Source organism: Zea mays, chromosome 8, assembly GCF_902167145.1.
Source record: "Zea mays cultivar B73 chromosome 8, Zm-B73-REFERENCE-NAM-5.0, whole genome shotgun sequence".
Taxonomy (NCBI): domain Eukaryota; kingdom Viridiplantae; phylum Streptophyta; class Magnoliopsida; order Poales; family Poaceae; genus Zea; species Zea mays.
Genome location: NC_050103.1, coordinates 117,850,227 through 117,866,102, shown reverse-complemented (window position 1 = coordinate 117,866,102; position 15,876 = coordinate 117,850,227). Strand labels below are relative to the sequence as shown.

At 43.7% G+C, this 15,876-nt stretch overlaps 1 protein-coding gene across 4 annotated transcripts; it reads left to right on the top strand.

Moving 5' to 3' along the window:
- Nucleotides 1–979: 979 nt before the first annotated feature.
- Nucleotides 980–3,158, top strand: LOC100382875 (uncharacterized). 4 transcript variants are annotated; one of them, XM_008657018.3, is made up of 3 exons: nucleotides 980–2,492; nucleotides 2,606–2,717; nucleotides 2,866–3,158. In XM_008657018.3, exons 1-2 carry the CDS (start codon nucleotides 1,083–1,085, stop codon nucleotides 2,711–2,713), a joined length of 1,518 nt encoding a protein of 505 aa, XP_008655240.1. In that variant the 5' UTR covers nucleotides 980–1,082; the 3' UTR covers nucleotides 2,714–2,717; nucleotides 2,866–3,158. The 4 variants fall into 4 exon arrangements, with proteins under 4 accessions (XP_008655240.1, XP_008655239.1, XP_008655241.1 ...); XM_008657017.3 differs by having other exon boundaries at nucleotides 2,828–3,158; XM_008657019.4 differs by having other exon boundaries at nucleotides 981–2,492; nucleotides 2,632–2,717; nucleotides 2,828–3,158.
- Nucleotides 3,159–15,876: the final 12,718 nt, after the last annotated feature.

Genomic DNA, 15,876 nt, shown 5'->3' with positions numbered 1-15,876 from the left:
TGAATGTGAACACAGGGTGATAAATCACGCAGCTTGTTCGCTGCGGCTTGCTGCGGCTGCAATCCGGCTGCGGCTGCGGCTTCTACAGTATTTTTCTCTCTATGGATTGCAGCTGCAGCAGTCCAAACAGCTGCAACAGTGTCGGCTTGTAGCCAGCCGAACACGCCCACGGACTTTTGCTAAACACCTTTGCATTATTGGCGCCACTAGGACGTGATCCAAGTGATGGATTCCCTCACCTTCATGTCTTTCCGAACACTCTTGCGGCCGATAAGATTCCAAAGATCCCACCATTAGCTGAAGCAGTCTTAATCCAAAGACGGAACTGACCTGTTAGTCTGCGACACCTCGCTTGTCTCATGAAGGCAAAGTGATACCAAATATTTATTCATAAAATAGTAGGACTCTAAATAAATTTTAATTTAAAAATGAATATAAATATGATCTGATTTTAATTTGATCCGATTCATAAATCTTGTAATAGACACCGGTAAACATCTCGAACACTTCCTGGTGGGCCCCGCCTTCACCTGCACTTGCATTGCACGACCCTGACACCCAAAAATTTCAAACCATCGCATAATCAGACACGAAAGGACGCCGTCTGCCTGCCTTTACCGAGTTCAATTCTCCCGCTTTGGCGTCGCACGAAAGCAAGCAATCAGACTATCCGCAACCGTTACCTCTAAATTTTTCCCCCTATATCACTTTTCCCCCATATTTTTCCCCCTATTTTTTCATCTCCCGCAGCGGTTCCCCCTAAATACTCCCCCTATACCCCACTACCCCTATAAAATATCATTTTCTATACCAACTATCAATTTTTTATCTACTAACAATTACTCGTGGACCCACAGCACAGTGTTTAGGGTGATGAACAGTGACACGCCAGATTGAGGGGGAGAGAGAGGAGGACGGCGGGCTAGGGGGCAGTGCAGGGGCACCGCTGCGCGCGTGGAGCGCCCCCTGCACGCGCCATGCAAGGGGAGGGGGCAGCGTAGGGGCTGCCGTTGCGCACAGCCTCAGCAGCAGGACAGGCCAACCATACAACACAACCTTCTTCCCCATCTGCTTCAAGCCCCATGGCCGCCGTGGCTTTGAGCTTGGGCAGTGGCAGCGGTGGTAGGAGGAGACGGTCGTGCCGAGCGGCGCGCAGGGGGGACGGAGGAGGGGCAGGGGCAGGGGCAGGCTGCCGCCATTTCCACGTCCACTACCAGTACCACATCCCTCGCCAGGCAGTGTGGGCATCCTCGCCTCCTGCTGTTGCCCCCGTACGGTACCTGCTGATCCTTCCGGTGATTTTCTTGGCGGCGCTTGCCTTTCTCGTGTGCTTCGGCTGGCTCACCCTGGTCTACCTTGCGTCGTCGTCGCTGTGGAGCCGTAGCGTGGACCGCGCCGGCGACGCCAGTGGATTCGCCGGAGAAGACGAACGGGAGGAGAGACCTGTGATGCCTGTGACGGACACGGAGCATGCTGCTGGTCGTTCTGGCGTCTCAGGAGTTTGTGCTGGTGAAGGGAAGACGGAGATAGGAGAGGCTGGAGATGGAATCTCTGAGGAACGTCGGTACGTATCAACCATGGTTTCAACAGGAATCTGTTTCAGCGATGACGAGCGAGCCAGTGATGAGAAGATTGTCAAGGAAGTGATGGTGTTTGAGCCGTGTAAAGCTAAAGCATTTGCCGAGCTGGATGGTTCTTCGGAGGAGGAGGAGCACCAGCTGCTGCTAATGGACATTCCAATAGATTGTTTTCTTGAAGAGGTTATCAACACCAGGCAGTTCAGCATCTCACTCAGTAACGCAACCAAATTACTTGACGCGCTGTCAGTTGGTGAAGTAATTGCTGCAGATACGAAGGAAGTCTCAGATTTGAGTTCAACAGAGATCTGGAAATTCGTTGACAGGCATGATACTGCAGCAGAAAAAATACCAGTTCACGGTGCTGGGGCTGATTTTGTGATTCCGGAGGCAACGTATTCCGCTGATTCAACCCTTCATGGCCTTGAAGATGAGTATGAGAGTGAGATCAAACAAGAACAGAGCCTAGCAGAACTATCAGCTGACACTGTTCCTGGAAATGTCACCGACGAATGGCAAGAAACACAAACTTCGGTTACTGAGCATAACAACAAGCAGGCTGAACCTGAAGCAGCCTCCAGTGAAGGATACAGAAAGCAGGTCGTTGGTGTTTCAGACGAATCTCATGATTCCGTACGTGAAAATATATCTGAAAACGAAGCGGCTTCAAACGCTCCGTTCCATCAAACAAACAGCGATGAAGATACTGAACTCCAAGAAGGCCTTTTCCCGAACAAGCGAGCGGAGGCGTCAACGTCTGCGTCTGCTGTCTGCGATTTTGCCGACAACCATTGGCGAACAGCAGAAGAACTTGCTGGCTCTGCGGATGAAGGAAACGTTCACGGAGAGGGGAGGACTTCAGTCCTTGAAACGGCACAAGACGGGGATGAGGACAGAGACAATCATGTCTCCATGGTTAGTGCAGAACGACATGTACTTCTAGCCAAAAAAATTTTTTGTGCGAACTAGGTGTATTGTAGCAGAGCTTTTCGCGGGCTCATGTTTCAACTTTCAACTGAATTTGGAAGGGGGCGCCACGCCCACGCCCACGCAGGTTGCCGCTCGTTCGGAGGTCCCCAGCACCGTGGTGGAGCTTTTGTGGAGTTCTTGATGCGTTTGCAGGCGGTGAAGACTGACAAGGTGAGAAGTTGGTCCCCTCTCTGTCTCTGCAAATTTTATCCTCTGTGGTCATTTATCTTATGGTACCAGACTTCGTTTACCGTACTAACTACGTCACATTTTTATTTCAGGACTCATCCTAATCTGGTATCAGCTTTTGTTTACACAGATTTCCAGATGTCGTCAGTCCACACGGGAGTATTAGGCCTTCTAAAATTTCAAAAAAAAAACCTAATGCTCACCCCATTCTGCTACCCACAATGTACCTCAGGGCCTGAGGTTTTATCCACAATGTGCAGTGGCTTTGACCATTTGTTTTTTCTCTCTCTCTCATTACTTTCCTTCATTTTAGAAGCTTTGGACTTCCAACTATAGGGTGTTGCTCCAAACAAGGATTGGGTTTTGCCATTTGTGCTTGTGTGTTGACCACTGGAAAAGAATTGGATTGATGTTTACGCTGAAGCCACAAAAATAATAATACATTGTGTATACATTCTTTTGTTTTGACCCGTCTATTTGTGTGGTGAAAGGCTACGAGAAGCCTAGCTTGCATCTAGGAACTAGGTTCTAGGTGGGTAGACTCAAGTATAAAAATAGTCTGAACGGGCTCAACGGAACAGAGACAAATGTCTTAGTCAACATATAAAATGTATCCAACTCCAAGAAATATATTTAATTCCTTCTATACTACTATATTGTTGTACGTATGTTTATAAAGAACATTGTATTATGAGATAAGAAAAAAAAAGTAGTTGCGTCTATAAACTAGAATAGAGGGAGTACTAAACAAGCTAAAATGACTTTTTACTAAATAAAATGGTAATCGATTGTCTACTGTTTAATATTTAGGATGACATTGGCCGGAAGTTATCCTCATTTTGTTTACTGAATCTAGATAACTAGGCCGAGCAAGTGCTTATTTGGTTACATGCACTAAGGTCCTATTTCAATCTTATAAAATAAACTTTAGCTTCTTGCTAAACTTTATCCATATAAGGGGGTGTTTGATTTCTAGGGACTAATTTTTAGTCCTTACATTTTATTCCACTTTAGTTACAAAATTATTAAATATAGAAACTAAAACTTTATTTTAGTTTCTATATTTGTCAATTTATATATAAAATGGAACAAAATGAAGGGACTAAACATTAGTCCCTAGAAACCAAACACCCCCTAAATTGAAGTCCTAAAGTTTAGCTCATTTGGGTGTTTGGACTACTCTAATAAAGTTTAGCACATTGGAATAAAAAGACACCCATGCCCCTAATGCGGAGAGAGAGAATGGGGTTGGAGGGTATGGGGTGGAAAATAGGGTTCCCTGGCCCCACGTTTAGCTCTTTTTAGCACCCCTTGAGCAGCTTATGAGATAATATGTGCTAAATTTTATCGCACCACCATTAGCTCTCCTGTTTAGATCAATAAATGGCTAAAAGTAGCTAAAAAACTGCTAAAGTTTATCCAGTGTGATTGAAACGGGGCCTAAGATATGCTACATTAAATTAAGATTAAAAAGCAATAAGATAATTTTTATTTTGTTTCAATTGATTTTATAACAATTATTTTGTCATAATAAACTCTAAAATACTTCATGTACAATTTGATATCTGATACCAATTGATAGAAGGATTAGTCCCAATTTTTTTTTGAAAAGTAAGTCCACATTGATGATCCAAGGCTATGGGCGAACTTCTCCTCACAATCACTACGCCATCGTCCCATTGGTTATGGTTCGTGCCACATGGATGACATCGCCAAGAAGGCTTGTTTCTGCCAGTGCAATCGAAAACATAAGAAAAAATATAAAAGTTACAATCAACTATATTGATTACGAAGGTAGGGTTCAACAAACTGATGATTGACGATAATTTTCTTGGTATATTGAATCTAAGCTAAAACTTAATATGGTAGCAGCTACTGAATAATAAGGGTATCAAGGGTAGCAACTACTTAATGGACTCCAACATGATACATGACCTAATATGCCAAAAGATGGTTGATGCAACCTCGGGTCAGATTCTGGATGCTAACTTGGTCGATGATTCCCATTTATTTTCAAGGAATTTTGAAGTGAGATCACTTGAGTCCGAAGTTGAGTCAAAATTGAGTTGGGCTTGGACTCCCATGTGATATAGACATCATCATAGTTGATCCTCTTGAACTCTTCACCATTTTCTAAGTCCTTCTTGGTCCACTCCAAGTTTCCTAATCAATAAAACATGTGACCCACCAATCGAAAGGTTAGAAAAAATGACTAGAAAAGAACACACCTAGAAATTCAATTGACATGTTCATGCTCTTGTAATTAGACCTTGCAATGTATCTAAGGAAGCAATGTCCTGTCAAAAGTAACCCTCATATGCATGATCAAGATCAACCAAGTGATGGACTAAAAACAAGTGCTCAAAATCGAGTAGTTGAACTCGATAATAATTACAAGAGAACATCCTTTGAACCAAATAGTTGGAGATTTGAGAAGTGGTATTCAAACAAGATCAAGATTAGCGTATTTTGTGAGCATTATTAAATTCTATCATTGTTGGATGGAAAATCGTTGACCCAAAACACTCGGGAGCGATGTGAATGGTGGCACAACAAAATAGTGAGATGAGAGTGCAATTGTATTGTCTAGCGTGTCCTGTCCGGCTATAGGACGGGGTATTTATAGGGGTAGCCAGGGGTTGGTGGTCCTAAGTACAGTTATACCTCCAACTACCAACTATATTCTAGATATGTACTGTACAACGGGGTAATTACATGACTACAAGTATAAGTTTCCATGTTACACCAGAATTGGTACCCTCCCTATCGCTGACAGGTGGGCCTAGAGCAATTGAGTGTGGTCCCTTTATGGTCGTACGGTGCGGGACCTGACGCATGCCTCCTCTCCTTGCCTATGGAGATGTGGACCTGTCACTCTTGCCGACAAGACGAAGTCGACCACCTTTGACTTCGTTAGGCCTTCGTGTGGTATTCGAAGGCCGACCCATTTGTAGGTGAGTACACCTGGTTGACCTTGCTGTCGGGGCGAAGGGGTGGATCCCATGGCCTTCAAGATCCATCACCGGGCCTTCGTTTCTTCCTTGTTGAGTGTCCCTACGCCTGACACTTCGGTAGCAGGTTAGTATGCAAGGGAAGTGATCGAGGGGTCGTTATGTCCTCGCTACAACAGTCAACCATTGAGCCAACTAAGATTTGAGAAGCATTTTGAATATTTATTAAGTTAGTCCATGCATGAAGAGCTTGACAATTTGCTAAAAATAAAGTTTGGGAATTAGTTGAGAGGCCAAGAAGAATAATGTTATTTGCACTAAGTGGGTCTTCAAGAACAAACTAAGTGAAGATGGTATTATAGTAAGAAAAAATCAAGGCTATTGGCTCAAGGTTATACTCAAGTTGAAGGCCTTGACTTTGGAGAAACATATGCACTGGTAACAAGATTGGAAGCAATAAGAATATTATTGGCATATGCATGTGCTCATGACATCAAGTTATATCAAATGGACATAAAGAGTATATCTCTTAATGGATATATCAGTGACCTAGTATTTTTTGAACGACCACCCTATTTTGAAGATTGTAAGAACCTAACTTTGTGTACAAGCTTAAGAAAGTATTGTATGGATTGAAATAAGCACTTAGATCATGGTATGAGACATTAAGAGATTTCTTACTCTCAAAAGAGTTCAAAATAGGCAAGGTCGGTACTATGATATTCACCAAAGGAATTTCAAGTGATTTGTTTGTATGCCAAGTTTATGTGGATGATATATTTTTTGGTTCAACAAATCAAGAATTTTATGAAGAGTTTGGAAAAATGATAGATCATGAATTTGAGATGTCTATTGTCGTGGTTTTAGAAACCAGGTGGCATTAAGATTTGTGTTTGGAGGGGAAGTTAGCGCGAACTCACTCCGAATGGTGAGCCGCTAGGGCTCAAGCGATGGATTTGAGACGGTGGGGTATACTGGTTCATGCTTGCGCCCTAGTCCAGTGTAGTGCTTATCATAGTATTGTTGAGGGCGTGTTACAACTGGTGTGCTCGTGTGTCAAGAAAGAGGGGGTCCTTCACTTTTATAGTTCAAGGGCCAGACTTTACAATGGGGACTTGTATTCTACTGGAGGAAGCTCGGCCGGTGGCCCATGGATGGCATAGTTCCTCTGACGCCATTCATAGAGTCGTGCATATCCGTACTTCCATGATGGCGTATTGTCCCGTTCGCTCGTCATACGAGTCCCTGTAGCTAGTCTCCCGCAAACATCCTCGTGGTAGTGCGCGGAGGGTACCACACGTCAATCATATGGAGCAGCCTTGCATCGTGTGGTATTGCCCGCCGTCACGAGACTGTGACACTCATTGGCATGCGTAGGCGTACACCTGATATGGTGTATCTGCTGCGTACTACCCAGTATTTAGGTCAATGTAGAAGCTCCGATGCTGAGGTCCTTTATGAACATGGTTGTTTGGCCTCTCAAGCCAGTGGGAGAGCATCTAGGGTCGTACTTAGGGAGGTGTGATCATGTCGATAACGACCACTTGGCGTGCCCTTGGCCTACCGTTCGTGTGGCAGGCCACGACCTGGATGTCATATCTTATCTTCGTCGGACTGTACTTCGTGACATTTTACTTGGGTTTCTGCCTTGCTCACTTTCTTTGCATGGACCTAGGTGGTCGTCCTACCTCACGGACTTGCTCGGCAGGGGCCTGGTCGGCTGCTCTATCTCACGGACTTGATTTACACGGACCTGGTCTATCGCTCCGCCTTGTAGACTTTCTCGGCATGGAACTGGGTGGTCGCCTTGCCCCACAGGCTTGCTTGGTAGGGACCTGGTCAGTCGCTCCACCTCACAGACTTGCTCGGCGGGGACCTAGTCGGTCGCTTCGCCTTGCGGTCTTACTTAGTATAACCTTGGGTGATCGCCCTGCCTCGCGGACTTGCTCAGCGTGGACCTAGTCGGTCGCTTCGCCTGGCGGTAGATGTAGCTCCCAAGCCCTCGAGCAATTCATGTGAATCGCTTGGGGGTTTATCAATTTAGGGATAGCCCCTACCTGCAATGGTCGTCACGCATTGAGTGTGGTCCACTTTCGCTCGGTTATTACCAATGGTCGAAATCTCAGGTGCGCGCGAGCGCATCTTTTTTATTTAGGTATATAACACTGGATTAGACATGATTTCTAACAATCTCGTTGGTTTTCTTGCAGTCAGCGTCACATGGTGGCCAGCCTTGCTCCATCTTCTCGGCGTATGCTATGGCCCACAAGGGCAAGGCAACGTCCGACGTCACCTACTACCCAGATGACGGGCCCGAGGTGTATAGCAACCCTGACGTCTATAGCCGCCTAAGTTAGTACACTGCCATGGCACATGAGGTCCATGGGCCAGATTATGATCCAAGGACCAAGGACATCGACGAAGATGTCCTCATGAGGGTCGAAGGAGGAAAGAGGCATGGGCAGTACTGGATTGTCGATGGGGCAATCGACTCGTCGTGCACTCCCACTGTCTCAGGTGCGAGCAAGGACCACGAGCTCGAGCCCAACCATACAACCTCGGCAGGACAACTCACATCATCGAATATAACAACTCTAGGTTAGTGCTTCTGTAACTCGTCATTCCTTGAGTTGTATACCTTCTCTTTGAGTTATTATAACATTAGGGTGAAATATTATAAGCCCGGCTAGAAGAAGAGAGGAGGGAACAACAGGAGATGGAGGCGAGGATGATGGCGGAGCGGGAGGCCCGCTTGGTAGGTCAGCAGAGGATGGCGGAGATGTTCCAGTATATGCAAAGCCTTGGCGCCGCACATGGTTTTGCTCCACCACCTCCGTTGTTCCCTACAGTTGACCCTGCTCAGTTCCATACTCCTATGAGTATCAAAATTCTAGTCCTACATGATATATATTCATCTGGTATAACACATGCAATCTCTTCTCTATGCAGGGACAATCTGGGGCGGCATCTAACAACCCTCATGGATCACCCAGCCCATCGCCGCACCAGTTCAGCCGCCCACCTCGCTGATGTTCTTCTAAACTTAGTTGTGAGACATGTTTATGGCATATATTGGATGTTTGTGGACTTATTTATTTCAGCACTTGTTAGTGTTGTGAACTATTTTGTGGTACTTATGACTTTGTGATGTATGTGAAAAAAACATGTGGTCTTTTTGAGCTATGTCCTATGTTTGATGCATGTGATGATTATATGATATCTGTGATGTATATGTGATGATTATGTGATATATCTTTTGTTTGTTTGGATAGAATAACAAAAACAAATAAAAAGGGGTATTCTGGCCACTTTGCCGAGTGTAACACTCGGTAAAGACGTACTTTGCCGAATGTTAAGGTCATAGCACTCGATAAAGAAGGCACACCTGGGCACCAGTAAAGCTTTTTTACCGAGTGCTATGGCCTTGACACTCGACAAAGAAGCAAGCTTTGTTGAGTGCCTCCTAGTGCACTCGGTAAAGGAACTAATAAAGGGGCCTGCTGGTGATCCCTTTGTCGAGTGCCACCTAATACGCTTGGTAAAGGAACTAGTAAAGGGGCCCACGAGGAGCTTCTTTGCTGAGTGTCAGTACAATGGACACTCAGCAAAGAGTGAGCCTTTTGCCGAGTGTCACTCGACGAATACTTGGCATAGGTTCCGTCGCCGTCACCTAGCATCGTGACGACGACATTTCTTTGCCAAGTACCGAGTGTTGCCGAGTGCTCGATAAAAAGTACTCGGCAAAGAAGTCGTTGCCGATGTACAGTTCACCGAGCCTTCTTTGCCGAGTGTTTTCTAGGCTTTGTCGAGTGCTTCAGACACTCGGCAAAGAAGTTGTTTCCGGTAGTGTCCATGCTTGCGCCACACCAGATAGTCTATCTTAAAGCCATATTTGCAAATATGAATTGAGAGGTCATACTTGTTCAATCAGACCAGGTTTCGACATCTACTACCACTACCAGAATCCGGCTCTTTGTCGAGTGCCAAATGTTTTGCCAAGTGTTTTTTTCGGGCACTCAGCAAAGAAGCTCTTTACCGAGTGCCATGCAAAAAACCCTCGGTAAAAAACACTCGACAAAGATTCTTTGCCGAGTGTTTTATTTTTGACACTCGAGGCGCCCAGAGATATATCTCTCAAGAAGAGAGGGACAAATTCCATCTTGACTGACCATGCCTCACAACATGCTTCCTAACAAACCCTAAACTACCTTTATAACTACTCGTTTACGGAGTTGCGTTTGACAGTCCCTAAGTAAGTCAATTCACATCTTGAGAATATGCTACAATCTCAGGTCTAAGGATACAATATACATGTTGCAAAAAGAGAACTATATTACAATATCTCACGTTGGGTCGGTCCAGCCTCATGCCCTCGTGTCATACATGCATCCACATTATTAGTTTAACATCTCCATGTCCACGACTTGTGAAATGTAGTCATCAATAAATACATGTGCTAGTCATCGACTCTGACTAGGGACATCATTTAGAATAACCATACAAGTAAAGAATCTCACAAACAATTCTCATAATTGCTAAGTAATACAAGGTGCATTTCATGGATATTCAATTAAGCAATATATATATATAATAGATACAAAGAAATATGATTATCTCTAGGGCATATTTCTTACAACGTCATGGTGTCCGTCTGTTATAAGATGGACGCTTGAGATTAGATCGGTCACTTACCCCTTCGTGTTTTAAATCCAAGCCGCAGATCTTGGAATTGAGGGCACCCGTTCAATCAAGGTGTGTAAGGCCTTGGGTTGTGGATCTCAGATCCAAGGGCCAATATTAGGTACCATTTGTCACACCCGGATTTTAGGGGTCCAAAACCCGGGCGCGAACATAATCACCAGGTGTGCTGGGACCAAGTCTCACACATATGATGAATCATGGCACAGGATCGAATGTCACATCTTTACTATATAACAGGAGTTCTATGCAAAATAAATAATTACATTATAAGGAGACAACGGTCTAGCAACCCAAAGTTGACTGGGAGACGACGGCCTAGACCTCTCACGAACTCGTCACAGCATCCTCCAAGCGCCTCATCCTGTGGTACCTGTTCTTGACCTGTGGGGGGGTGTGAGACAGCAAGAGTGAGCTCACATACGTTCATCGCTCAACAAGTTGTGGGGAATAATATGAATGAACTCGCCAAATATGGGAGCTCACGTGAAGTGTAAGGCTTACCAACAGAGATGGTTGAAGCTGAGCATTACTTTTAAAGTTGGTCAAAATTTTATTAGCAATTACTAAGTATAAGTAAATACCAACCCAATTAAATAGTAGAACAGAAGTAACAACATCACCTGCGATGCAATGCATATGACAAATTGAATTTAGTTCCATAAGTTAATCATCAGAGAGTCCTGAGCTGCTCATGACCGTGAGCTCGGCTAGTATACCAGTTTTACACTCTGCAGAGGTGGTACCCTTTACCCACAAGTCATGTTACCCATCTGCCAAGGGATCGAGACTTCCCATACACCTCTACCGAGGAGGCGAGGCAGGGTAACACTACGAGGCCTTTACAAAGTTCCACTAGCTTCAGAAAACCCGCTACAATTTATAGGAAGCTCCAATGCAGGGTTCTTGCCTAACCGCCATCGCAGCAAAATCAACCAAGGACCTCCCTACACTGACCACTCCCCTACTGCCCTTGCCCCTTTCGGGTAAGGTAGTCCTCCACTAGCTTTCCTAATTAATCAGCCAAGGGCGTCCATAAACCCTTGTGGTGGCACGTGTTTCTCAAGTTAAGCTCTATGTTCCAATTAACATTAATGATCTTGACATGAACATAAATAGAATAACAAAATAACTGGAACATAGATATGATAAATAATTATCCCAAATCCATGTAAAGCAATAGCAAACTACCCAAGTGATTCAGGGGTAAACAAGGTAATGAGATAAACAATCTAGGGTAACCTATTGGGTCCCATCAAAATTAACCTATGCATGAATAAATGATATTAAAGAACATTATTGGGTAAAAAGTGGTCAAGGGCACAACTTGCCTGGGACTTGAGATTCCAGGTACCACTTGCTCTTCAGGTGACTCGTAACCTCACGCTAGTCGTAGCAATACAAACAAACAGTGTATAGGCAAAATTAACATCACACCATACATAAGAATAGATTGTGTAATAATAATCTACGCGCCGCTAAGAGATGATGGGTTCGAGAATCGCTAAATTCGGGGTTACAGTTATGAAGTTATGGTTTTCCGAAGGTCCACGTGGTTAAGTATATAATAGATTAAGTGCAACATTTTAACCTATATCTCATGACAAAATAAAGTTACTAAATGATAATAAATATTATTGTGAGACTAATGCAACTAGAACGGATCAAAACGGAGTTACGGATATTGAGCTATGAATTTCTGAAATTATTTAGCACCTAGAATAGATTAATTCAATTGAGCAATTTTAATTCAAGTTTCATGGTTAAACAAAGGTACTAGGTGATAAACAATATTAATACTAAATTATAGAAACTAGAACGGGTCAATTTGGAGTTAAAATGAATTTAATATGAATTAGGCAAGTTCCTAGATTTATTTTTATACCCAAAAATTAATTTTATTTATTAATTTCTGATTTCCTAGAGATCCTGGACCAGGCACATAATTCCTGAGAAGCGCAGGGTGTCGCGTGCAAATTGTTCCTAGACTCTGGCTAATCCCGCAGTGGATGGCGGGTTAATTATAACAAAACCGAGGGGCTCTTTAGAAAGAAAGCCAGGGCCGAAGGGGTATCACAGATTCTCAGGCGTCCGATTAGAAACGAACGACCCAGATCTGTTTTGATATTAGTCCGAACCGGTACGTATCAACAACCACACGATTTGGAATCGACGGCATAGATTTAAAACATGGACCTGAAATCGTGGCGCGGACGATCCCCATCCGACGGCTCAACAACGGTCCCGAACCGATACCCCCCATCCTCTAATCGTGGCCCTTCATGGACGGACCAACGGCTAGATGCACTCCCCCTACCTTTCGATCGAGCGGACGGCGGCGTCGCCCACCATCGCGGCGGAAACTCGCCGGAGCAACGCTAATCCCCCCCCTCTGCTACAAAATTGCGACCCCCGATCGGTGCAATACGAAGAGGAGACGAGAGCGGACAGATCGAAAGAGTTCAATACCGGGATACGAGGCGACGAGCACCCTACTCGCGGCGTGAGGCGAGTTCGTGGCAGGGCTGGCCCGCCGGTGAGCAATTCACGGTGCCCCAACCACCAATCGCACGTGGCGAGGTCATGAACGCGCCCGGCGTGTCCTGAAGGCCCACGGGGTCCAGCAGAAATACTTCTGCGGCGGCGTACGCGTTGGTCGACGATGGCGGCGGGCTCCTCCCTTTTCCTCCCTCTCTCTGCTCTCGTCGCTCCTCACAGTTATGACGACCGTCCTACTAGGATGATGAGGGGGTCACGGGGCCGAGTAATTTATAGCTAGAATCAAGTCCGCGATGGGGGTTTGGCCGGAATCGCGTGGAGCCCACGGCGGCGGACTTGCCGCGGTTCTGTTGGGATCCGAAGGGGACGCTGAAGCTGACAAGGTGGGGTCCATGCGTCGGTGTCAGAGTCGTCCGGTTGTGTGGAGGAGCGGAGGTCCCAGGTGAGCCGCAGGCGCAACAATCTCACCCAAGTCCGAGTTTCTAGCGCTTGATTCGGAATCTGTTGCGGCAGACATGCGGTGGGAGATGGATCAGACACATGGGACCCACAAGTCGGTGGCCCGGTGACCTGAGCGCGAGTGCACAGAAGCTGAGAAGTGGGCCCCACAACGTCAGCGAGAGAGGGAGTACGCAGGCGCGGGGGAAGCGACCGACGGCTCAGGCCCACATGTCGACACATTTATCTTCGTGGGCCGCGCGGTGAGAGGAATGGGCTAAGGGGGAGGGAATTCAGCCCAGTGTCCAGTTTGTCCATTTCCCCTTTTTTTTAATTTCTCTTCTAACTTCAATTTCTTTTAAATTTTCAAATCTCTATTCCAAATTCAAATTTATTCAAATTTGAACTTCAACTTTCTAAGTGCCAAAATTAATCCTAATATAGACTTTACTGTTTACAATATTATTAATATTATTATTGATTCTTTTCCTTATTATTTATTCATGGGAGAAACAAATGACTTCATTAAAATTCCTTTTTCTCAATTTCTATTTTATGTTTTCATTTAAAATTCTAAGGTCAAATCCAAGTTATGTATTCAATAAAATGCCTTAGCCAAAGTGAAAAGCAAGGGATGCATTTTCTTCATTTTTAATGGTTGCTTAACTTAATATTATTAAATGGGTTATAAATGGGAAGGATCTTAATAAATTCTCAAGGGTTTTTTGGAAATTCTGGAAATACTATCCTCGATATTCTTATTTCTTTATTTTATTACTTTATGATATATAATTTTTTTCTACTAATTTTAGGTCTTACAAATCCTACCCCCCTTAACAGGAATCTCGTCCTCGAGATTTGTAAGGAAAGGGGTATACTCATATTATCTCAACACATATACGCAAACAAAATCTCAGCATGATGCATACTTCATTAGCAAGTCATGGGGTCGACTAGACCTTATTATTTCTTCTAAAATAATATCATATCATCTACTAACTAAAGTAACATCTAGATCTTACAAACAGTAGTAATTTATATATATGTTTACGTAGCTTGGTGGAGCTGGTGGTGATGGTGGAGGTTGTTGTTGTTGTTGTCTCTCCAACCGCGCTTGCCTTATTTCTTGGCGGACCTGACGTATTTCCTCGCGTTCTTGTCTTATCTGATTTTGCATCTCGGTCACCAGGTCTGTTAACTGTTGTATTACCAGTCTTTGGGCAGCAACCACTTGATCGATTTCAACAGGTGGAGGATTTGGAGGATTCTTTTCTGTTTGCTGTTGTGTGATAATCTTTCCTTTCCTAGTATTGACCATGAAAGTTAGAAGCATATGGTAATAGTTTTGCAAAGGAAATTATTCAATAGGCGGAATGAATAAGCTAGTAGCTGGTTATAATCTGAAGATTCTGTAGTAGGGCTTAATCTTTGTTTTATGTCCAGATTGGGGTAACCAGTCGTATAAGGTGAATATCCAAGGGTAAGATAGAATCTGTCAAGATGAGGGATATATATGGGTGAGATAGACTACAAGATGTAGGTTAAAAGTTTGTTTGTTGTTAGGTGGGAATAGATCATATTCGTTAGAAGGTTATGATATAAGCCAAGTGGTTGGGATAAGTATGCTTGTTAGAACAAGACAAGTCTCTACGAATAAGACATAATCTTTTGAGATTAGTTAGATCTAGTAGAAAAGGGTAGAATCTTTTTTCGAGATAAGATGGATCTATTAAGGTAAGAATGATCTTTTTCGAGATAAGATGGATCTATTAAGGTAAGAAAGAATCTTTTAATATAAGAGAGAATCTTTTAAAATAAAAGAGAATCTTTTTAAGATAAAATGGATCTATTAATATAGGAGAGTATCTTTTAAGATAAGAGAATCTATTAAGATAGGAAAGAATCTTTCAAGATAAGATTGATCTATTAAAATAGATACACTTTAATGGAGAGTAATCTAGGCTGTTTAGTTATCTTATGAATTCTATTTATGCTTATATGTATATGCAGATGTAATTGTGGACATTACTCCACAACTCATCACACTCAATCAAAGATCCAAATCAGACAAGTATCATCAAAGCAAACATTCAAGTGTATAGATAAAAAAAATAGTTTTGTTTTTTTGTTCCTAAGATTAGGTCTCTCATTCCTAAAAGTCACTTTAGGTACAAGATTTCAAAGTGTGAAATCCACCTTTGTCTTTAGAAAAGAAAAGATAAGAATAATCAGATTAAAGCGGAAATAGTTGAGAATTGATTAAGAAAAGTTTAGAAAGGATCAGAGTAGCAGAGGTAAGTAGATAATGGTTGTCCAGTTCTATCTAGGTTTCGTCCTACAGTCAACATTCCTCTGATACCACTTCTGTCACACCCGGATTTTAGGGGTCCAAAACCCGGGCGCGAACATAATCACCAGGTGTGCTGGGACCAAGTCTCACACATATGATGAATCATGGCACAGGATCGAATGTCGCATCTTTACTATATAACAGGAGTTCTATGCAAAATAAATAATTACATTATAAGGAGACAACGGTCCAGCAACCCAAAGTT